Below are 22,888 nucleotides of genomic sequence, written 5' to 3'. Positions count from 1 at the left end.
ATTTGGGTTGGCAGCTCTTTTTATCTCAGCACTTGAAGAGTGCCACTTCCTTCCATGGTTTCTGGTGAGAAATCTGCTGTCACATGAATTGTTTCCATAGATATAAGATGTCCTTCCTCTCTTGCTGCTCTAAGGATTTTTTTTTCTCTTTGTCTTTAGGTTTCAGAGGTTTGTCTCTGTATCTTGGAGTGGATTTCTTTGAGCTCACCCTGTTTGACGTTTGCTCAGCTTCTTGAATCTGTAGGTTTTATATCTTTTGCCTAATTTGGGAAAATTTCAGCCATTATTCCTTCAATACTTTGAAGCCCCATTCTTTCTTCTCTGCTGGGACTCTGATGATGTGGATCATAGATCTTTTATTATAGTCCCACAAGTCCCTGAGGTTCTGTTCATTTTTTCTTAGTCTGTTTTTTCTCTTATTCAGATGGCATAATTACTGTTCTGTCTTCCAGTCCACTGATTCTTTCCTCTTTTTTTCTGCATTGGCTCCTGAACCCATCTGTTGGGTTTCTTATCTTAGTTGTGTTTCACATCTAAAATTCAGGTCTTCTCTACATCTTTTATTTCTTTGCTGAGATTTTGGTTTTGGTTTTGGTTTTTTCATTTATTTCAAGCATGTTTGTAATTGCTTGTTGAAACATACTTATGATGACTGCATTAAACCTTGTTGGATAGGGGCGCCTCGGTGGCTCGGGTGATTGGGCATCTGCCTTCAGCTCAGGTCATGATCCTGGGGTCCTGGGATCGAGCCCTCCGTCAGGCTCTCTGCTCAGCAGGGAGTCTGCTGCTCTCTCTCACTCTCCCTCTGTGCTCTCTCTCTCTCAAATAAATAAATAAAATCTTACAAAGAAAATAAAATCGTTGTCAAATAATTCTAACGTCTATGTTATCTCAGTGTTAGTATCTGTTGATTGTCTTTTCTCATCCAAGTTGAGATTTTTTTTGTTCTTGGATTGATAGTCATTTTCAATTGAAACTTGGGCGTTTTGGGTCTTGTGTTGTAAGACTGTAGGGATTATTTAAATCTTGTGTTTTAACTGGCCTCCTTTGACACCATACCAGCAGAGACAAGAGGGTACCATCTTGTAAATTGCCAGATGGGTTAGAAGTCCAAGTTTCTCACTTGGCTTCATTATTCTAGGTGGAATTGGAAGTTCAGGCTCCCCACTGGCCTCCTCGGCTGATACCGTGCTGGCTGAGAAGGATAGGAGTACCTTGTTGCTGTTTTCCATGTGGTCTCCACTGACACTGCGGTGGGAGTCCTCATTACAGGCTGGTGGGTATGGAAATCTGGCTGCCTGCTGAGCTTTCTCTGACACCAGCGCAGTTAGTGGAGAAGGGTGCCTTGCTATAGCCAGGCAAGAGTGGAGGTCTGGATTAGGTTTAGATTTTGTTGACTGGCGTGGAGTTGGGGCTGCGGTTTTTTCCATGGTGATTGCTGGAGTAGAGTTGTTATTGCCTAAAAGTTTCTGTCTCTCTGCTCTGTCCTTTCTGGTCCTTTGGCTAATGAAAGCAAGCTCTTCTTGAGGGATTATTTGTGTGAGCTGTTGGTGTTACTGGGCTGTTGGCTTCTCTATTGCTTGGTCTGAGGTATATAAGGCAAAAAAGAAAATCCAAGAACTTTCTGTTACCATTCCTCGTGTCCTGTAGTCTCTAGCCAATCAGTGTTTGCTCTGTCCTTCAGTCTTTTTTTTTTTTTTTAAGGATTTTATTTATTTATTTGAGAGAGATTGGGAGAGCACAAGCAGGAGCAGTAGCAGGGGGAGAGGGAGAAGCTCACTCCCCACTGAGCAGGGAGCCCGACGTGGGGCTCCATCCCAGGACCCGGGATCATGACCTGAGCCAAAGGCAGACACTTAATTGAGCCACCCAGGTGCCCCCAGAATCTTTTTGTTTGTTTTATGTGTAATGTCCAGGGTGTTTAGCTATACTGAGCAGGAGGGACTCATTCCTTTCTTAGTTATTTTAAATAACAGATACTTATTTTTACTGCTTTGTTTACACTGTGATGGTGCTATTTCTGGGACAACCTCAGAAAGCTCAGATACTCCCTTACCTCCCCCCACCCCAGACACTTGTTACATCAACATTTAAAGGCTAGCAGATTGTAGACTCCTCTGAATGTTTGAGTGTTTTAGTTCCTGGAGGCAGTTGTAGTATTATCTTGAACTATTATGAGCTTTTGTTACCACATACGAAAATGTCATGAAAACATTCTTGTTCATTGTTTAGTTGAGAAAGTTTGTGGATTTGAGCATATATATATATACATACATATATATATACATATATATATGTATGTATATATATATGTATGTATATATATGTGTATATATATGTATATATATATGTATATATATAAATACTGTTGACTCCTGCAGCTAGGCCAGGATGTGTGACTCATGCATTTTTATCCATAAGAGTGGTACAGTGTACTTTTTAACTTAGAATATGTGCTAAATTACCCCCCTTTTTTTTTTCTCCCAGCTGGAGTCGAGATGGTCATAAGCTCGTGAGTGCTTCCACTGATAACATAGTGTCACAGTGGGATGTTCTTTCAGGCGACTGCGACCAGAGGTTTCGGTTCCCTTCACCCATCCTAAAAGTCCAGTATCATCCACGAGATCAGTATGTTTAATCTGCGCTGTTCTTTCCTGGGGCAGGGTCTCATTCTCTGTGGACTAGTTCCAGGCCCATGACAATTGCAGTTTAAGGTTTTAGGAGGCAAAAGCACACGTCTTCAAATCTTCTGCATAAAATAATGTTTCTGTCTAGGTTGACTCTACAGAATAGGTTTTAGGGAGAGTGTTATTGTATCCTATAATTAGAAACTGGGCAGTATTCAGACTTTGGAAGTAGGGAGAGGTAGGAAGAAGAAGAAGAATTGGTCCTTGACCTGGAGCTTTCCACAACCCCCTCCCCCCGGTTATTTGAATTTGTTTAGAGGGAAATAGTTCAAATATTAAAACTACATTTAAAAAAAAATGAAACTACGTTTAAGAAAGAGTTGCCCACCATTCCATTACCCAGACATAACTCTTCGTTTCTCTTGATTCTTTATTAGTCAAGTTCCCTTTGAGTATAATGCTTGTTATCTAGTGCTTCATAGCTCGCAAAGCACATTATATGCACATGAGATGTACGTAAATCATGTATTTTTACATAGTTAGCATTTTGCCTTTTTACTTTATTGCATACATATTTCTTCTGCTAGTTTGCTACTTCTTCCTATTTATTTTTAATCACTACCTTGTGTTTTGTCGAACTAGGATCCCATAGCTATATTCAGTCGTTTCCCTATTATTAGACATTTAGACTTGAGGCTTTTTCACTATTTTAAATTTGCTTGAGCTGGGAGAGTTGATGGAGGTAGCGACAGGGATCAGGGAGAGGGGCAGGAGAATCAGCCTTCTGATACCAAAGCAACAGCCAATGTACTGTTCATATTTTTAAACAGGAACAAGGTTCTCGTGTGTCCCATGAAATCTGCTCCTGTCATGTTGACCCTTTCAGATTCCAAGCATGTTGTTCTGCCGGTAGACGATGACTCCGATTTGAACGTGGTTGCATCTTTTGATAGGCGAGGGGAATATATCTATACGGGAAATGCAAAAGGCAAGGTAAGCCTCGAAGCTAGTGAAATAAGCATCAGTCATGCTGTGCATTGGCTTATTTCATGTTTACTTGTTCTGCTTCCTTTGAAATATCTTTCATCCCTGGACTAAGCATGTTTCCTGCCGGTGGCAAACGTGGCCTATTTTTCTCTCATGTCTTCATAATTTCTGTTCTTTTGATTTAGAGTGATCAGAGACTACTCAGCCTAAAAAGGGTGGAAGGGCCTTTTGCTAATAATGAAGAGCCGTTACTCATTTATAAAATTTAAAAGTCATAGTGTAAAATGGGATACATCTGATGAAAATGTCTAAATACCTAGTTCTGTAAATATTGTATAATTCAGGCCAGCTTAACCTATAGTTTTGTGGATTAAGAAGTCAGCTGGGCTTTAAGGTCCCTGTTTTATTTATGTATTTGTTTTTTTAAAGATTCATTTGTTTATTTTAGAGAGCATGCGCATGCATGTGCAAGAGGGGAGGGGCAGAGGGAGTTGGGAGGGGGAGAAGCAGACTCTCCACTGAGCGTGGGGGCTCATGTGGGGCTCGATCTCACGACCCTGAGATCACAAACTGAGCTGAAATCAAGAGTCTGATGCTTAACTGACTGAACCACCCAGGAGTCCCTTTAAGGTCCCTTTTAATCTTAGAGTTTGTAGGCAACTTGATTTTTTTTTTTTTTTTTTTTTTGGTGATTGGGGTGTATAGGCTGGTATAATTTCATGGCTACCTTAGAAAGTGGCCATTTTTGGAGATGGTAAAATCCACATAACATAAAATACAACATAAAATTTACCATCTTGATTAACCATTCTTAGAGTGTACAGCTTAGTGGCATTAACTACGTTCACATTGTTGTGTACCCATCACCACCATGGATCTCCAGAACTTTTTTCATCTTATAAAACTAAAACTCTGTACTTACTCAGCAGGAACCTCCTATTCCTTGTTCCCTCCCTAGCTCCTGGCAACCATCACTCTCCTTTCTGTATCTAGGAATTTGGCTGCCCTGGGGTCCCCATGTAAGTGGACTCATACGGTATTTGTCTTTTCGTGACTGGCTTCTGTCACTCAGCCTGATGTCCTGAAGGTTCCTTCATGCACAGCATGTGCCCGAATTTCCCCCCTGTTCCTGGCTGAATACTGTTCCACTGTAATACATTCCCCCCTTGTGTTGATCCCATCTGTTGATGGATCCTTGGGGTGCTTCCGCCTTTTGACTATTGCGAGGAGCACTACACGTTGTATTTTAAGAATAGACGAACACATGGTCCTTCATTTGAAGAATTAAAAGGCGGTATCAGTTAATCAGGTTGAGTTCATGAGGTGTTTTAGTTTTACCCAGTCTCTGGCCAGCTTTAGGGATGGAGGCCAGGTCAGATTACTTGAAATTACCAGAATACTTAATGGTTTTTTTTTTGTTTTTTTTTTTCCTTGAACTTTAGATTTTGGTCCTAAAAACAGATTCTCAGGATCTGGTTGCTTCCTTCAGAGTAACCACCGGAACAAGCAATACCACAGCTATTAAGTCCATAGAGTTTGCCCGGAAGGGAAGGTGAGACCTTGTCTTTTTAGGGACAGTTTTAAAAGTGAGTAGAAGGCAAAAAAACATTGAGATTCACAGGTCTTGTGGATGTTGTAGTTAAATCCAGAAGAAAGTTTACTTAAAAAACTAGCAGCTGTCAGTATCTGGTTCTTACATTCCCGAAATTTATTGCACTGAACCAGCAGCCACCTCCTCCTTCTCTGGACATGGACCAGGCAGTCCCTTCGCAGAAAAGCTGTCTGGGTGGTGTATGTTTAGAACTAGAATGCCTGCCATGTGGTACGCTCTGGGTAAAGATCAGCTGTTTTTTATCATCCCGAGTGCTGTCACAGAGTTCACAGAGCACTTGAATGGACACTATTTGCATAAAACTGTTTACCCTCTTATTTTCGGATGTTTTTCTGATAAGGCTGATTACCCAAGTAGAAGTAGGTATGTCAACAGAAGTGAGAAGAATTAGGTGTCGGTGTTAGAAAGAAAGGTGACAGTCCTCCTGTCTTGTGTGGAAGCACACATGTGTACTTAGAGGACATTCATGTTCAAAGTTCTTATGAACTCAGGAAAGCCTAGTGAAGCCTGTAGGAAGGTAGTGAGATAACTTACATTTTAGACAGATTTCCAATGTCATTGCATTAAAAAGTTGAACATTTTAAAATGACATAGTTTATTAACTCATTAGGAAGATTATGTTATGTATAAGGTGGGCCAGAGAAATGAAGCATTCATTATACGTCTTACTGTAAGTTTGTGAATTCGGCAAACTGGTTTCAGTTTAGAGGTCTTGGATTTTAATTAAATACTAAACAGTTAAAAAGTACTGAAGATCAGTTTGTACATATAGGGTTCAGGGATACACAGAAAGTATACAGCATATCTTCACTTCAAATTCTATTTCGCTTTGGAAGGTGACAAGTAAATACGTAAGTGTTCTGGCCTGTCACTGAGTCTCTTCTTAGTGGAGTCGTTGTTAAATGGTAGGTTCTAAGTAATAGGTAGTAATAGAAAATGATAACAGAAACAGATTTCTGACCTCTTGTGTTGATATTTTTATCCTTTCTCTAGTTGCTTTTTAATTAACACAGCAGATCGGATAATCCGCGTTTATGATGGCAGAGAAATCTTAACTTGTGGAAGAGATGGAGAGCCTGAACCCATGCAGAAGTTACAGGACTTGGTAAATAGGTGTGTATCACCACCTAGAAGAATATGGGGCAGTTCATGACCTGAGCTCAGCCACTGGTTCTCCTTGGGTACTTTCTTTGTCCTTCAGGACCCCATGGAAGAAATGTTGTTTCTCTGGGGATGGGGAATACATAGTGGCTGGTTCAGCCCGGCAGCATGCCTTGTACATCTGGGAGAAGAGCATTGGCAACCTGGTGAAGATTCTCCACGGGACGAGAGGAGAACTCCTCTTGGATGTAGCTGTGAGTAGAATGAGAGGTTGCTCTTGTTACTGATGCAAAACAGAGAATCTCGGATCCGTTCTTAGAGCCGATTTTTCTTTCCTTCCTTAAATTTAGTGGCACCCTGTTCGACCCATCATAGCATCCATTTCAAGTGGAGTGGTATCTATTTGGGCACAAAATCAAGTAGTAAGTATTTTTTCTAGTTTAATTGCTTTGAAGCTAGATATCTTTTCTTTATATCAGAAAACCTTACAGGTAGTAAGCTAAAAATGACCTGTTCAATTTCTTTTGCATGTGATTCTTGTAACCTCATTAAATCGACTCAGTTTTGCTGTCTTTTGATGGGAAGGTCTTGGTCCAAAGCTGATTTACTAGCTCTGTCTTCAGGGAGAAAGTCTGGTGTACTTTCTGTTACATTTTTCTGTTAACCTGAAAGAGAGTTTTCTTTTGCTTTTCTTATTTTCAGCTCAGTTAGTTTCTGTTTTATACCTTGGTTTTGTTTTGACTACTTTTAATCATGTTCATAATCCATGTACTCCTAAGAAAATGTAGTTTTACCTGATAATTACATCTTAAAAAGATGAAAGATGGCAGTTCTCCTGAAAGAACTATAGTTAATAACTTGGAACGTTTAAGATCTAAATACCTGAAGACAGTAAAACCTGTAGGTACCTAATTTTTGTTAACTGCCAGATTTGATCTCAGTTCTGAGTCTCGTATGTGTGCCGATCTTTCGTTTCTGTCAGTTAATGTCGAGCGTACAGACCATTGCTTTCTCATACGGTCAAGTAGTGTATTTTGTTTGCGGCATAGGAAAATTGGAGTGCATTTGCCCCAGACTTCAAGGAGTTGGATGAAAATGTAGAATATGAGGAGAGGGAATCGGAGTTTGATATTGAAGATGAAGATAAGAGTGAACCTGAGCAGACAGGTAATATTTCTCGACTACAGTCTCTCTTTATGCTTACACAGTTTTGATAGTGTTCGGAGAGTCTCTGTGTGAGTGTGCCAGCTGAGGGCTTCTGTAAGCATTTTTACTAGGGTTCGACAGCTCTCTTACCATTTCACTGTGTTTCCTGATGAATTGCAGATGATCACGTGACACCTGATCACCTGCAGGAGCTGGGGGCTTAGTCTGTATCAGGTATTGTCACCCCCATGGCAGGAAGATGAAGGTAAACAGCACAGGCTCTGGAGTCCGACTGCCTGGGGCAAAATGCTTATTGCTCTTTAAACCTGAGTTTCCTCATCTGTAAAGTAGTAATAATAGGACCTGCCTTTTAGGGTTCTGGGGAGTAAATGAGAGAATTCGTGTAAGGCGCCCAGTGTGCGCCTAGGCCAAGGTAAGCATTTCCATGCTGTTTTCGATTAGGGTTGTGGTAGTGATCATTGTCTGTTTGCTTTTTAATATAAAGTAAACTCTGTGCCCAGCGTGCGGCTTGAACTCACAACCCCTGAGATCAAGAGTCACCTACGCTACTGACTGACCCAGCGAGGTGCCCCTCATTGTTATTTTTATCTCGTTTTCTGAACTAGATAGGAAGCTCCTTTAGGATAAAGATCTGAGTTTTTAATCCCCACGGTTGTCTAACACAGGGCTTTCTGTCTCATAGGGGTTCATGTGTATGAATGCTTAGTATTTCCGGTTATAAGTTCATTACTCACTAGGTAATTAACGCCACAGGTCGTTGCCTGCTGGACCACTCGATGGCGCCAGGAATCAGGGAGTTGGGATTGAGGTTGGTTCTTCCAGCTTGGCAGTGCTGGGCCCCACTTCTATGACGTTAGATCACGTACATGCCCCGTGTTTTAGGAAGATCACCAGGAAGGCGGTATGTTCTGGACTGTATTGATGTTGCTGGATTATGTTGTGTGAAGCCTTTCCAGACTCACATAAGTTGTTCCTCCTCCTCATCTGCGTAGCACGTCACACTTACTGTATTGAATTGAAATGATCTGTTGATACCCGTCCTCCCCGGTTAGGGGGTGAGATTTTTACCGAGGAACTGTGTGCGGCTTTCTTGGTCATCGCTGTATCCCCAGCGTAGGGTGGAGACTCAGCACCTCCTTGTGGAATGATTGAATAAAACGAACTGTTTGGTTTTCCTCCGTTGTTTCTCCTGAATTTTAGGTGATGGAAATCACCAGGCTGCAAGTAGAAAGCCGGTTTTTCCTTCTTCTCACACCTGTGCTGTGTCTCTCCTCCAGGGGCTGACGCTGCCGAGGATGAGGAAGTGGATGTCACCAGCGTGGACCCGATCGCCGCCTTCTGTAGCAGGTGAGCCGCCTCTGCAGGCGAGTCCGCGGGGTGCTCCTCCCCCTCCCTCCGTCTCAGGCGCTGGTGTTCTGCTCGCCTCCCCCGGCTGTCCTCCGTTCGTTAGTTCAAAGTGATAACTCCGTTGCTGTGAAGAAATCCCTTCCCTTTTCCCCAATAGAAGATCTGAAGAAAAACTGAGATAATTCATTTATACCATTTAGTTTTACTACTGATTTTGTTATTCAGTTTGTCTGCTTTCCTTTTACTCATCTTGGCTTTCTTAAAGTTCTAGATCCATACCTGTTGCTTATGGTTAATATAGGTGATTCTGCCCTAGAGGAAGGGTTCATGGTTTAAGCAACTGTCTCCTCTTTTTTCCAATCCCTTGCCTGATCCTGTTCCAAATAGTGATGAAGAGCTGGAAGATTCAAAGGCTCTATTATATTTACCCATTGCCCCTGAGGTAGAAGATCCGGAAGAAAATCCTTACGGCCCCCCACCGGATGCGGTCCAAACCTCCCTGATGGACGAAGGGGCTAGTTCAGAGAAGAAGAGGCAGTCTTCAGCAGATGGGTCCCAGCCACCGAAGAAGAAACCCAAAACAACCAATATTGAACTTCAAGGAGTACCTAACGATGGTAAGGGCTGCGTCTTCTGCCTGTTGCCCGGTAGACATCACTTCTTTCTCTCCGGCACAGTCTGGTAATCTCCCATTTGAGTGATTTTACCTCGACGGAAATTTCCCAGCAGTCTTTTTTTTTTTCTTTTTAATAACTCCTTACAACTTTGTAATGATTTCATCTGCTTTCACTTCTCTTTTCAAGTGGAGAAATTGTGCCTTCCAGTACTTGCCTAAATGACAACGTGACGTCTTCTGAGCTCTGGCTCAGAGTTGTTTCATTTTACCATTCTTCTTTTTTTCCTGTAGAGTGGTTTTATGAGGTGGTAAAGTAGTGGTCAGACCTGAAGAGTCTTTTCAGTCTGACTCGGGAAGTCTTTATTCTCACCTCTTGGGGTAGGTTGGGAGGTGTGTGTGTTTACTGTTGACCGTCCTCCTTTGTCTTTTAGCTGACCGCAGTCAGTTCCTTACGCAACTCTGTTTCCCTGATGCTTGCTTCCCTGATGCTGTTGATGGTGCACGTGCTTGTTTCAGCCGCTGTTGTGTTTATGTGTCCCTGCTGAGTTTTACATCAACTCCGCAAGTTGTTCTATCTCTGCTTTACAAAGGAGAAAATTTAGGCTTGGTGAGGTCAGGCGACTTGCCCACGGTCTCAGCAAGTGGAGGAGTCAGGACTGTCGGCCTGGTTGGCCTGCATCCTCAGCCCCACTCACTTTCTGTGCTCGCCTGCCAGTGTGCATGTGGGCATTCCTGGTCTGGCTCAACGTGATTCCTTGTCACTGTGTCTCTCAGCTCCCGTTTTGGTTTGGAGCCTCTGTGGTATGAGCCATAGAGGCCATGTGTGCCCTTTGGCCAAGCAGCGATTTCTCATTCAACAGCCACTCTTTTATAGTGTTACAATTAGTAAGTGTACACTTTTCTCCTGGTATTAAGGGATCTGGGACACGAGGGCGGTGCTCTTTGATCCCGGGTAGTGGCAGTGTGCGGCCCGTGCCTGGTTGGGGTGCTGGGACGGGTGGCGTGTGGACCCCTTCCCGTGCCTCTCTGTCCTTTTACAGAAGTCCATCCACTACTGGGTGTGAAGGGGGATGGCAAATCCAAGAAGAAGCAAGCAGGCCGGCCTAAAGGATCAAAAGGTAAAGAGAAAGATTCTCCATTTAAACCGAAACTCTACAAAGGGGACAGAGGTTTACCTCTGGAAGGATCAGCGAAGGGTAAAGTGCAGGCGGAGCTCAGCCAGCCGTTGGCAGGTAAGGACACACTGGGAGCGCTGTCTGGCTTGCTTCGCGGCCTTGCTTTGTACAGCCCCTGACTCCGTTTAACTGCAGTATCCTTTCCTTCCTTCCCTCCTTTTCCTGCTGGTGGACTTCTGCAGAGTGTTAGGCGGCCACCAAGGCTAGGCTAAACCAGATTTGGCTTAATTCAGTGGCCCTTAACCTCGGGTCCATCAGTAGGTTTCAGGGGATCTATATTCCCCTGATATTCTATGCAAAATACTGTGTGAGTATTTTTGTGGGGAAGATGCCCAGAGCTTTCATCAGATTCCTTTAGGAATCCATGGCCCCCAAAAAGGGTAAGAACCCCTGGTTTAATTCATTTCTTTGCCCGTATTTGCTTCTAGATTTGTTTTGTTTTGTTTTGCCTCAAATGAAAGAGCCGGACAAATAACAAGAAATACAAGTTTGCTTTATACAACCCTGACTGTAGTGTTTTGTCTTACCTTAAACTGTTCAGATTCCAGAGGTGGCGGTTATCTGTCTAGTCTAGTCTAGAAGCAATAGCACAAAACTTGTCAGTAGTACCATCGTGTTAAGGAAGAAGGTGAAATGTTTTTCCAAATAGGAGATTATTAGCAAAAAGACAGCAATTATAGTATCCATGTAGCTTCTTAACACCTATGCTTTGAAACTTACTGAGTTTTGTCACTTCTATGTGATCGAGGGAGTTTATTAGGGGACAGAGAGCAATTTTAATTTCCTATCAAATACTTGTGAATGTAGGCTAGATGGTCTCTTGTTTGGAAAATAGGAACCAGACGGAGTCTGTTTCTGTTCAGACATTGTCGGCTTTTGGAAAATGTCGTTCTGTATGTGAGCACTGCTGTGGTGAATCCGGCGTTCCGACTTTCCTGCGGCTAGCTCAGTAGACTCAGAGGTAGGCCTGATAAAGGAGCAGTGGTTGTATTCAGGTTTTTTCCCTCTTGCTTTAAAATTTTCAGCTTCAGGGTGTGACCCCCGGTTGTGCTGACGGGACACAGGACTAGAACGTGAAACGGTTCCTTGTGTGAGGTACACCCGCAGTCAGTGAATCGTGTGAACGTGAATCGTCTTCTGTCGGGAAGCTAAAGGCCACTCAGTTGCTTGTTTTGAGTAATTCCACCTCGTGTGCTGGATTTAGATCTTAGGTGTTCACAGGGAACACGTGACATGGAGCACCGTCGTTTTTTCCTCAACAGCAGTATTTATGGTGTTCCCCTGACAATCAGTTCGCACCTCCACTTTCAGTCCACTAAGGCTCTCTGTATATTTTAGAATAGCTGAGAAGAGTTACGTGGCCATTGTCAACAAAGATTGTAGTTCAGTAATTGATTAATGTAAAAAAAAATCCCTCTGTAACCTATTTTTTGTACAAGCTGATGCCACTACAGAAAAACACGGTTTAAATTTCAGTAGATTGCTCTGGCTTACAGAGCTGAAGTGCTTCAGGGCGATTTAAAATGTGGCCAGAAGGGCGCCTGGGTGGCTCAGTCAGTTAAGTGTCCGATTCTTGATCTCAGCTCAGGTCTTGATCCTCAGGGTCATGAGTTCAAGCCCTATGTTGGGCTCCACGCTGGGCATGAGGCCTCCTTAAAATAAAATAAAACAAAGATAAATAAAATGTGGCCAGACATACTGAATTAATTGAAATACTGTAAGACGTAGTCTCCTAGCTTCTTCAAAACCTGCCAGTAATTAATCCCATTTGCTTTTTAAAAGTATGTGTATGGCATATAAACCATTTAAAAGTTTTTGAAAATTCACATTTTCCTCTCTTTAATACAGTGATTCCAACTTTTAATCATAGTTGATGAGGTCAGTAGCAGTAAGTAAATATCTCTGGCCTTCCCCGATTGGGTTTCTGTCGGAGACACCATGAACCACTGTTAGATTTTACAGCTCAGGGTATAATAGCAGTGGTGTTTCTCAGCTGTACTTCAAAAATGTCTAAATGAGAGTCAAAATCAAATGTCGGCAAGTTTACCCAGCCATTTTTATTTCCTAAAATTCTCAGTAACTGAGTAGTTCACAGTGACATTTAGAACTGAATGTAAAATAGATACTTCAGTCGTAGGAGTCAGTGTTTCAGAGCTCCCAGCCAGAGTCGTCCCAGGGTCGAGGGCCTGTTAGAAGTTCATTCCTGCTCGCTTTGCTGACAAGGTTCAGTGAGGTACTGACCTCAGGAGAGGCTGGAACCTGTATCTTGAGGAGCAGAGTGCTGTAAACGGGACTTGGACTTTGTGCATTAGTTTTATTGGGTGCTTGAGTTGATCAGCCTTCGAGAGAGGCCGCTGTCGAACAGCTTCACCCGTTAAAGGGACTAGAAGAGACTTCGTGTACCAGGCCGGGGGATGGTACCTTCTCCGACGACACACGGAACAGCTGCATAGACGAGGCAGACATCTCAGCAGCTTCTGGTGACTGCGCAGGGCGTACCTCCCCGTGTAAACTACACTTCCTCCCATCTCCTTGCTTCCCTCGCCCTGTTTCTTGACTTTTTCCTGAATGGAAATCTCCAGAGCTGCAGTGGCCAGATTAAACCAGAGGGCGCTGAGGAGCAGGAAAGCGGGGGCATTGTGGTTTGCTTCCAAGACGTGCTCAGAGGGGCTGCTTCCAGTGTCGTGGACCAGCTGCAGTGTGGTTGGAGCTTTGCCGAGGCTGCACATCACACGTGGGGAAACGGGGTGTCTGATAACTCCGTCAGACGTCTGAGTCTCGGGACAGCCTATCCTATCTTTCCTGTGGGCTTCCTGGGGCAGCAGTGGGACCTCATCCAGTGCCACGGTCGGCCTGGAGCGTCCAGAGCAGGCAGAGGCCCTCAGAGGCCACAGAGGTGAAAAACTTCTTTGGCAGTTGAGTTCTGTATTCTTCCACACCTCAGAGATTTTCCATAAAAAGCGGTATGCGGTCGTTGTAGATTTTCCAGGAGATATTAAGAAGTGAAGCTCGATCCAGAATGCCTGAGGTTGAAGCGTCTTCAAAAAGCAGTTCAGTCTGCTTTTTGTATTTTGGTTGTATTTTGCCGATTCAAGGCTTTGCGGATCTCGACTCTGCCCCAGTGCCCCACATTTGCATTCGAGCTGAATTGTCGGAAGGGATTATAGGTGCAGGCTGTGTTGTTGCTCAGGCTAGAGAAATGGCAGCTGTTTGTGAAAATCCGCAGTTGAGCAGGTACCGAAGGAGCTGGTGGGTAAGCCCTCACCGGTCCTGACAAAGCTGAGACGGTCTGTTGCACGTCCCGCAGCAGGAGATTACTCGGGAAGATTGGAAGACACCTAGACCTCTATAGAGGTAATCTGGCCATCCGGAATCTAGGGCTACAGAAAATTCTTCCCTGTCAAACAGCTCATCAGTGTTAGCTAGCATCAGTGGACCCACATCCATGAAGACACACTTTCTCTGCTGAATGAGGACCCATCGGTGAAGCTTACTTAGTGCGGGTAGCCCTGAGCTTGGGACTTTGCGGAAAGCCCAGATCAGCGTCATCGACAGCATCTATGTGATTCCCCTTAATTTCCTTATTAGATTCTCTCCAGAGTACAGTCGTCAGAACAGACACGTGACATTGAGCAGAACCACCAGGGACCTTGTTGCCCTGTGAGGGCTCAAGGGTTGCCCAAGAACTAGGGCTTCTTGGCAGTAGATGTCATCAGTAGCAAGTGTGACAGAGTTGTGGCCCGTCACATGCATGGTCTAAAGGCCTCTTGGAAAGGTGGGCATAAAGAGGGTGGTGTATACCTGGGTCTCTTGGGGGTGGCAAAGGCCAAAGTGAGCAAAGGCTCACTTCTGGGGGCTCACGGACACCACATGCATTTCCCCGGCCCGCCACCCCAGGCCTCTGAGCCACCTCCTCAGTCCGATTGTTCTGGGTGCCTGGTAGGGAGTGAGGGTTTTTTGCCCACCTCTTCTCTTTTTTTTTTTTAAATAATCAGTCTTTCAAAGACTAATTTATGAACTCCTGCTAAAATCAGATAGCCAGGAGAGATCTTTCTCATTCTTTGTGATCTTACTAGCAGACTAAGGTAATATTTGCAGGTTCACATCCAGTGTTTTCTTAGGCCACCTGGGCTTTGGCTGCCGTCGGGAGGTACCAGTAACAGCTGCTCATCATGAGCTCAGGTTTTTTTAATTTTCTGTTACTGGCGATTTCCTTTATGTTGCAGCAAAATACTACAGATCTTTGGGGCAGAATTTTAAATAGCCTGGAGCTCTTGTCTTGTGTTGTTGTCACTCTGTGTTTTATCTACTCATAATATTATTGCTTGCTGTGGTTTGGCTTTGTTACCTGATACCTGGACAAGCCTTTTTGGTTTTTTTTTGGTCTGTCCACATGAATGAGGACGATACAGAAACATTAACTGACCTCAGATAATCAGTATAATGTACCTCATTAGTCATCTTGAGTGCTCATTATTAATACTATTGATTTGTGATCAGACCAGTTTTTTCCTGTCGTGATGTAGGCTTAAAATGTTAATGGTGTGTTCATTTTTAAATGGCTAAAAGAAGACTGGTCAGGGTACCTGTGGGAACAGTCAGTCAGACTAGCCTTCATGTGGTAAAGGCAGGGTGTCGGGTCCGGTGGAGTAGATTCCCCCACCGCGAGGATTTTTTTAAAAAATCAATTCAGGAAGTTGTTATGTTTTATGTTGAGAGATCTGAAAAACGAGTGCTAAAGAAACTTTTTCTTTTACTGAACTGTATAGTTTCAATTTGATTTTTAACCACATAGCATCCAGAAGGGTTTGTATCTTTTAATTTCTCATCTGTGCTCAGGCAAATGGGAATATATTTTTATTGCCAGTTTTCATCTGTGCTTGAACTTCTACTTTAAAAATCAGGTTAAAAGCAAAGTATATAAATGGGTACTTTCTTTCATAACTTGGACAATTATTTTTTAACCATGTTACACCTTCAAGTGGCATGTCCGTCCCCCCCATTCCAGAGGACATCTGGGAGGATTTTCTTCACCTTGTTCTCTTCTTACACTTCCTAGTTAATATTTCACAGCAGCCCATTTAAGGATGTCCCTCAGAGGTTGAACAGCTTCTATGGAGTAATCAGGGAAGTGTTCATTTGATGTTACTATTGAGGATTTTGTGTATTGATCAGTTGGCGCATAGAAATGCCGGCAGTAGGTTTCATTAACATTTCACCATATTGGGATTCTAAGGTGAGAACGTCGGTTAAGGCACAGGGGTGCTCGGAAAAGGGTCTTTTGCTCATTGTTAATTATTTAGTGACTGATGAGTCTAATACATGAGAGATGAAGAGAAGTAGCACCCTAGAATTCCCTTTCTTCTACTGACTGCGCTTTTCCGATTGTAAAGCATTTATGATCATGTTGGAGAATGCTTAGCAGCTTAGAAAATGTGTAGAGAACTCTGATCATTTTGACTTTGTTTCCCCTTTGGGGCAATACTAAGGAAAGTATTAGGGTGGGGGTTTGGGACTTGATTATTTGTTGCTTCAGTAAAGAGTAAATGGGAGTTGAGTTGGTTTTAACTTAAGGGGGGAGTTCTTGGCCCACGTGTGCTTGTCGGGCCTCATCCAGCATCCGTCAGTATTTCTGTTCTTGCACGCTGCTGGTCCAGGGTGATGCTAAAAGACGTCTTTTTGTGTCTCATTTCTTTAGCAGGGGGAGCGATCTCAGAACTGTTATGAAGACGCTTGAAGTTCTTCATTCTTCCCCACTTTGCCATCATGTGGCCTCTGGACACTGTGGTCAGTCATTTGTGATTGACTTTAATTTAAAACAAAGGCCTCCGCCTCCGACCCAGGAGGCGGAAGGAGTGAATCGTACGTTTGAATGAAGCAGTGAATTATGGAAGAAGAGTACACAGCCCTTCCCTTTCAAGCATAAGTCCAAATCGGCTCTCAGGAATGAGGATGTGTGAAGACATCAAACAGGAGTTTTGACTCATTCAAACTTCAATGCTTGGTTATGTTGCTGGAGAAAACAGACCAGTTTTGCTCATCTAACTATTGTGCCCAGGATCATTTTGACCCGACATTTCCTATCTTGTTTGCCTTCCATCCTCTGTGCATCTCCTCGAGTGACATTCTCATCTGAAATTTTGCTGCCGGTACTCTAGAAAAACTTCTGTTGCATATTCTGTCTTCCATTTTTAAACTTAACTCTCTCACCAGATACCTCCTGTATTTCCCTATTGTGTACAGAGGATAGGCAGAAAAGACAGTGCTGGAAAGCTTTCAAGTTTTCAGAAAGGGAAGAAAGATAAGAAAGGCCCCCTCTTCTTAACATACCCATTTTGCTCAAGAAGCTGGGCTGTAAGAGGGTCAAGATTTTTCTTCGTTTTCCTTTCATTGCATGTTTTCCTCCAGTAGGGGTTCATTCTCATTAATCATGGCTTTCGAAGATAGCTGGTTTCATCCATATGCAGCGAAGAATCATCAGTCCATATTGCTTCACCAGTGCTGGCTTCCAGAGAGGGAAACAAACCAAGGTGTCTCTCCACAGGCTTCTTTTTTATTGGGGTGGGGAATCTATGCAAGGACTAAAGTCAAACCGTCCAAAATCAAAGCAGCAACAACACAGTTCAAATCAAAGATCAAGGAAAAATTTTTTTGTATCGTTGCGTGTGGGTCTCTGTCCCTTCCCTGCAGTCATGACATTTTCCCCTTCTTGTATCCCTGCTCCTTCTCTGTAAGACATGTTTTCAGTCTCTTCCTTTCTGTGAAAGGTTGCTTAGCTTTTTAAACATTTTTTTTTTTTACTTTCTGCTTCTTGCTTTTGCTGTTCTTTATATTCAAAGTAGCAGATTGGATGGACGTATACATGAGGTGTTTGAAATGCTCTGAGAACCCGGAGCCCCAGGTGTGGAGAGGGCGCTGTGCAGAGAGCTCTTAGCTGACCGGAGGGGCTTGGCCTGGGCCGCGATGGTCTCGGCACCCTCCGAGGGGCATGTCCGTGCTCTGCTCGCCTCTGCTCACCTCTGCTCGCTGTGTCGGGCCAGCAGCTGGGTGCTCCTATGGGCAGCCACACGACGGGATTACCTTTTGGATTTTAGGATAGCAATCAAAGTAGACTTGCATCAGGAAGAGCCTCTTTCTCCCGCTCCGTCTTTTAGAACCAGAATATTCAGTATTTGATGTAAGAGCTCCCCTTGAGTCAGTTGCAAAATGCCTGTATTTTTAGCCGCAAGTGTTCATTTTGTGAATTTCAGCTCTTCTTTCCCATCAGACCAGTGGTTGAGATTGGCAGGTGGCTCACAGGATGTGTTTTTTGTTTTGCAAACATCGTTTCCATTCCATTTCTCTGTGTCCCTGCAGCGCGCTCTGGATCTTGCACCAGCTCTGTGATACAGAAGGTCTCGGCCTTCCTTGCGTGGGCAGAGTAGCTCGCTGTCCTCTGTCTGTGCACTGGGGACATTTCCACTGTGTCCGCTTCCTAAACTGGCTGCTGAGAAAATCGGCTCCAGCCCTGTCAGATGGTCTCTGGCAGCAGTTCCTAATAATTATTTATGCTTTCGGAATTTTTTTTCAGCTCCTGAAACTTCCTATCCAGTGTTTTTTCTCCATCTGTACAATATATGCATATTCTCTTCTCTTTTGTCATTCCTTCCCCCCCATCCCCCCCCCCCGCCATTTCGTTTTTTAATGTTCCGTAGTTTTGTATGAGATGAGACTTAGCCTTGGGTTACTTCTTGCTGAAGCTTTAATGCTTTGTAAATAAAATCGGATGTTTATTAAAGAACAGGTGTGGTTGTTGGTTTGTGGACACTGCTTCTGAAACTCACTAGCCCCTTTGATTTGTATGACAGGAAATGCAGTTTATGGTGCTGATGTTAGATCTTTCTGTGCAGGGATGCAGACCCGGGAGGAGTAGGGGGTGGTTGGGGAGTCTGAGTTCTGCCTCTGGACAGGATTATAAATAAACGATTCAAGCAAAGAGTTGGTGTTAAATCACAGAGATCGTCTAGGAGTGATCTCTCTCCAAATTCTTTAACTCTGTAAGTGTGTGTAAGTACTTGGTAGAGGTCATGGTGCTGGGGGATACTCTGGATGTTACAAAAACGCACGCGATGGCATTCCTCCCTTCCAAGGATCTTTCTTAAAGTGTAAGTACTGTTAAATTCCTTTTTATTTGACTTTTTTCTTTCCTAGATTAAATTGCTTTAAAACTCATAAAGTCTATTTAAGTCTTTGGTTTTAATCATTGTCAAATCTGAATGTCCACCGCTCTTTTTATTTTTTTTCTTTGGGACTAAGAATCCGTCTTCGATGTCATAGCTGTTTCATAGCAACCTTGACCCAAGTGAATGATGAGCTCCTCTGTTCTGTCTAGGTAAGGGAGTAGGCCAAGAGGTGGGCAGGATAATGTATCCCCTCCCCCCAAAAATACCTTCAATGCTCTTGGGAAGGAAGAGTGTCTAGAATGAGGAGAGGGGCTGTACTGGGTATTGCCCCTCTTGCCCATAAACACTCGGATTCTAAAAGAACAGCTCAGTCATTGTCTTCCTGAGTTTTCATTTTTGTTCAAAATTCCTTACCCACGAGCAGTGTATCACACTGTACAAGGTGTTTTCATGCACAGTTTATCATTTATTGCCCGAAGTGACCCTCCTGAAGTAGACGAAGCATTCTTTAATTCAAAGGAGGGAATAGAAACAAATTCAGGAAGGAATCTGTCACTTGCCTCCCAGTCCAGTATCCTTAATCCTTTTTTACAGAAGGTTTAGGAGATTTTAAAGTCAATAATAACTTAATGCAAGGTAATCCTCTTTTATTTTTTTAGGCCTGGGATTTGATTTCTTGGTCAGATTTAACTGGGGTTTCTAAGCCCTTTATTTGGATCCCACAGTTCGGAGAGGAGGGCAGGGGTGAGGAAGAGTAGCTTCGCTCTGCATTTGAAGTCATTTGGACATTTACTTCAGAGGCTGAAGTCTCTTCATCTTTGTCTTCCCAAGAGGGTGGGTTTAAGTTCATTATAAGGGCGTGGACAGAACGAAGACTGGAGAGGTGGTCCGCGACAAGCAAGAGCAACATGGTGACTTCTGTCACTGCCTTGTGTGTTCATAAGGACTGGGCTTGGATTGACCCCGTTGCTGTGTTTCACTGACAACGAGCGGGTGCATCCTGTCCTTTGATGTTGAAGGAGATCTTGTGTCAAAGGAATGAAGTGATACAGAGGCTTCACCTGGGACACCTCGGGTGCCAGCTGACGGAGGTGAGCCATGAGGACCTCGGCCGCTGGTGTCCTCTTCGGGAGCCTGGTGGTGGCCTTCTGTCTGCCTTTGGTGGTGACTTTACCGAAAACACTGGCCATACCGAAGAAGCTGCAGCAAGCCGTGGGCAAGGTGATTGTCAATGCCACCACCTGCACGGTGACCTGTGGCCTCGGTTTTAAGGAAGAGACCGTCTGTGAGGTGGGCCCTGATGGCGTGAGAAGGAAGTGTATCTCTAAGCGCTTGGAATGTCTGACCGACTGGATCTGTGGGTTGCTCCATTTCACCACTCTCAGAGGGAAGGAGTTCGAGCTGAGCTGTCTGAGTTCAGACATCCTGGACGTGGGGACGGAAGCTTTCCGGTTCACCTGGAGACTTGCTCGCGGTATCATCTCAACTGATGATGAAATCTTCAAACCCTTCCGGGCCAGTTCCCACTTCGTGAAGTTTGAGTCTATTCAGGAGTATGACTCTGGGACATACCGGTGTGACGTGCAGCTGTTAAGAAACTTGAGACTTGTCAAGAGGCTCTATTTTGGGCTGCGGGTGCTTCCCCCTAACTTGGTGAACCTGAACTTCCATCAGTCCCTTACTGAGAATCAGAAGTTAATCGACAAGGGCCTGGAAGTGAATCTGGACAATGGTTCTAAACCTCACCACCCACCGTGGAAGAAGAAGGTGGCTGTAGCCTTGGGAATCGGCGTTGCCGGTGGAGTGGCTGGTGGTGTGTTGGCGATCATTGCCCTGGGCAGTGGGCTGAGGCTGGTGTATAGCAGTGCTGGCCTTCAGTCCTTCAAAGTCTCCCTGTGGAACGGCTGGCTGCCCAGGAACCTGGACCTGTTCAGGAAGCCGGGCTAGCTTTTTAAAGGAGTATCTGGCGGTCCGATTGTGGCCTGGCTAGGAGGGAGGGCTTCCACCTCCAAAAGAGTGAGTGGGGCACACAGAGAGGGGCAACATCACGGTAGCGTGATGGGCAACGCTCCAGGTGGATCTCTTCCTGATCTTCCTGCCACTAGGCCCCCAGGAACCCTAACTGTAGGAACTGCTTCCCAGAAGAGTTCTGGCTCCAAACTTGCATTCCCTAAACCTTACAACCTGATGCCTGTCCACCTCCGTCCCTTCGAGCAGCATAGTCACGTAGAAGGATATGTTAATAGCTTTTCTAGTGGAAACTTCTTTTTCCTCTTCAATAAAAATCATTCCTAGTAGCTGCATGGAGACCTAACCTTCTCTACTCTTTAGTTAAAAATCTCTTGCATTTGTTGAAATTGTCCCATAATCAGTCTAGCTTTCCTTTTCTCCCGGTTTCTTAGAATAGACTTTGTACACATTGCTTTGTAGGAGGGCCTATGCCCTTATGTGGCAGAGCCAAGGCTGTTAGTAATGACATCTGACCTGGGTATGTTAACAGTCACTAAATGTTAATAAATTGCCCCTTCTCTACTCCCTGGGGGAACCCGCCGTGTTCAGTGTTAAATTGATTCCTGGCAGAACGCTGGATTCCTCACCTGGTATGTTCCCCCTGAGTAGTTCCTTGGCTTGCTCCCTGCTCCTGTCCTTCTTAGAGCAGCCAGGGCCACCCAAGGAGGGACTAAGACCTTCCTAACTCCGTAGGAAATCAATCCTAAGACCCTCAGAGGCCATTCGGACTGTGTGAGCGAATTGGCTTGTGGGATTGTCACGGAAAAGGCTCTCGGCCATCAGCTGAGCTAATTCTGAGAGAATCGGAGTATTTCTTCCCCTCACTTTTCTCCAGCTGCAGACGTGCTGGATGGGAAGACTTGGATTAGCGGTCCCCTTCTCTAGCTGTGTGTCTGAGTCATCTGGATGAGCTTTTGAAGAACGAGATTCCCGAGCCCCCCATCCCTGAGGATGCTAATAACTCAGTTAAAATTATGGCTAATGGCTCTCTATTATTCTGTTAAAAATGATTTCAGGGGCATTTGGCTGGCTCAGTCGGTGGACCATGTGACTCTTGATCTTGGGATTGAGTTTGACCCCCACACGTTGGGCATAGAGCTTACTTCATTTAAAAAATAAGAGTTAAAATAATTTCAACCCCATAGAAAAGTAGAAAGAAAAGTTTAATGACAACCCATAGATCCTCTGCCTAGATTCACCAATTGTAAATGTTTTTCTACGTTTATCTTTCTAAATAGATGCTGATTTTACTGAACCACTTGTGAGTTAGTCACAGACGCTGTGACCTTTTAGTCCGAAAGCACGTACGCAGCTGCTAATGACGGCGTTCTGTGTGACTGCAGTGTCCTCCTCCCCCCTGAGGAAATTAATCCCCTAATGTTACGTATGGTTGAGACTTCGTCTCCCTGGCTTCTAAAATCTCGGGAGCTTTTTAAGTGTCGATCCAGGATGAAGTGAAGCCCCACATACTACATGTGGTTGCTTGTCCTAAGTCTTACTTTACAACAGACCTCTGCATTTCTGTTGGTGAGGACAGTGATTTTATTGAAGAGTCAAGCCGGTTGTCTTGGGTAGGGACCCACCATCCAGGTTTGTCCTGATTGTCCCATGATTAGATTCCTGAGGAATGGGTCTTCCGCAGTTTTGACCGCAGCTCCTGCCCCCTGCAAACCGCGTCTGCTCCCTGCATCCCCTCAGGCGCAGGGTGTCAGGTGACTCACTGCCGACAGGGCGGTGACTTGGTTAAGGTGCTGACTGCCAGGTCTCTTCAAAGGTGTATGTTTTTTCCTCTTGTAATTAGTAGTTTGTGGGGGGGATACTTTGTGATATTTGCAATAATCTGATGCCTCAGAATCCATTCATGATCCTTGCGTGTTGCCTGTCGGGGACTGTAGGATGGCGACGCTAACGTGCCCTTGCTATATTCATTAGCCTGCATTTTTCTGTAAAGAAGAGCTGCTCTTTTTATTTTTGAGGTCTCCATGGATTCTCTTTTTCAGCGAATTATAATCCGTGACTGTTGTCCGATTTTTGATGTTTAAGTTGTCCCCAGTTCTGCCTGGTAGGAACCTCCTCAGGCCAGC

At 44.3% G+C, this 22,888-nt stretch overlaps 2 protein-coding genes across 5 annotated transcripts in view; both read left to right on the top strand.

The window, feature by feature from the left end:
• Window positions 1-18,409, top strand: part of RBBP5 (RB binding protein 5, histone lysine methyltransferase complex subunit) — a 35,550-nt gene extending 17,141 nt beyond the window's left edge. The window contains exons 1-12 of one of the 4 annotated variants that reach the window (XM_048225203.2): window positions 883-1,276; window positions 2,488-2,628; window positions 3,458-3,620; window positions 5,057-5,166; window positions 6,220-6,339; window positions 6,428-6,581; window positions 6,678-6,749; window positions 7,377-7,494; window positions 8,772-8,841; window positions 9,229-9,458; window positions 10,498-10,689; window positions 16,331-18,409. In XM_048225203.2, coding sequence (XP_048081160.1) covers window positions 3,480-3,620; window positions 5,057-5,166; window positions 6,220-6,339; window positions 6,428-6,581; window positions 6,678-6,749; window positions 7,377-7,494; window positions 8,772-8,841; window positions 9,229-9,458; window positions 10,498-10,689; window positions 16,331-16,359 — 1,236 coding nt within the window. In that variant the 5' untranslated portion in view covers window positions 883-1,276; window positions 2,488-2,628; window positions 3,458-3,479 and the 3' untranslated portion in view covers window positions 16,360-18,409. Of the gene's footprint in view, window positions 1-882; window positions 1,277-2,487; window positions 2,629-3,457; window positions 3,621-5,056; window positions 5,167-6,219; window positions 6,340-6,427; window positions 6,582-6,677; window positions 6,750-7,376; window positions 7,495-8,771; window positions 8,842-9,228; window positions 9,459-10,497; window positions 12,317-16,330 lie in introns of those variants that run through there. The other 3 variants (XM_026480528.4, XM_026480526.4, XM_044377679.3) reach the window with 3 other exon arrangements.
• Window positions 18,410-18,508: 99 nt separating this feature from the next.
• Window positions 18,509-21,847, top strand: TMEM81 (transmembrane protein 81). The gene has a single exon (XM_026480530.4). It carries the CDS (start codon window positions 19,893-19,895, stop codon window positions 20,739-20,741), a length of 849 nt encoding a protein of 282 aa, XP_026336315.1. The 5' UTR covers window positions 18,509-19,892; the 3' UTR covers window positions 20,742-21,847.
• Window positions 21,848-22,888: the final 1,041 nt, after the last annotated feature.

The sequence above is a fragment of the Ursus arctos genome, unplaced genomic scaffold (assembly GCF_023065955.2).
Source record: "Ursus arctos isolate Adak ecotype North America unplaced genomic scaffold, UrsArc2.0 scaffold_2, whole genome shotgun sequence".
In the NCBI taxonomy this organism is placed as follows: Eukaryota; Metazoa; Chordata; class Mammalia; order Carnivora; family Ursidae; genus Ursus; species Ursus arctos.
The sequence above is the reverse complement of the archived record's forward strand: the minus strand, read 5'-3'. Positions and strand labels throughout refer to the sequence as shown.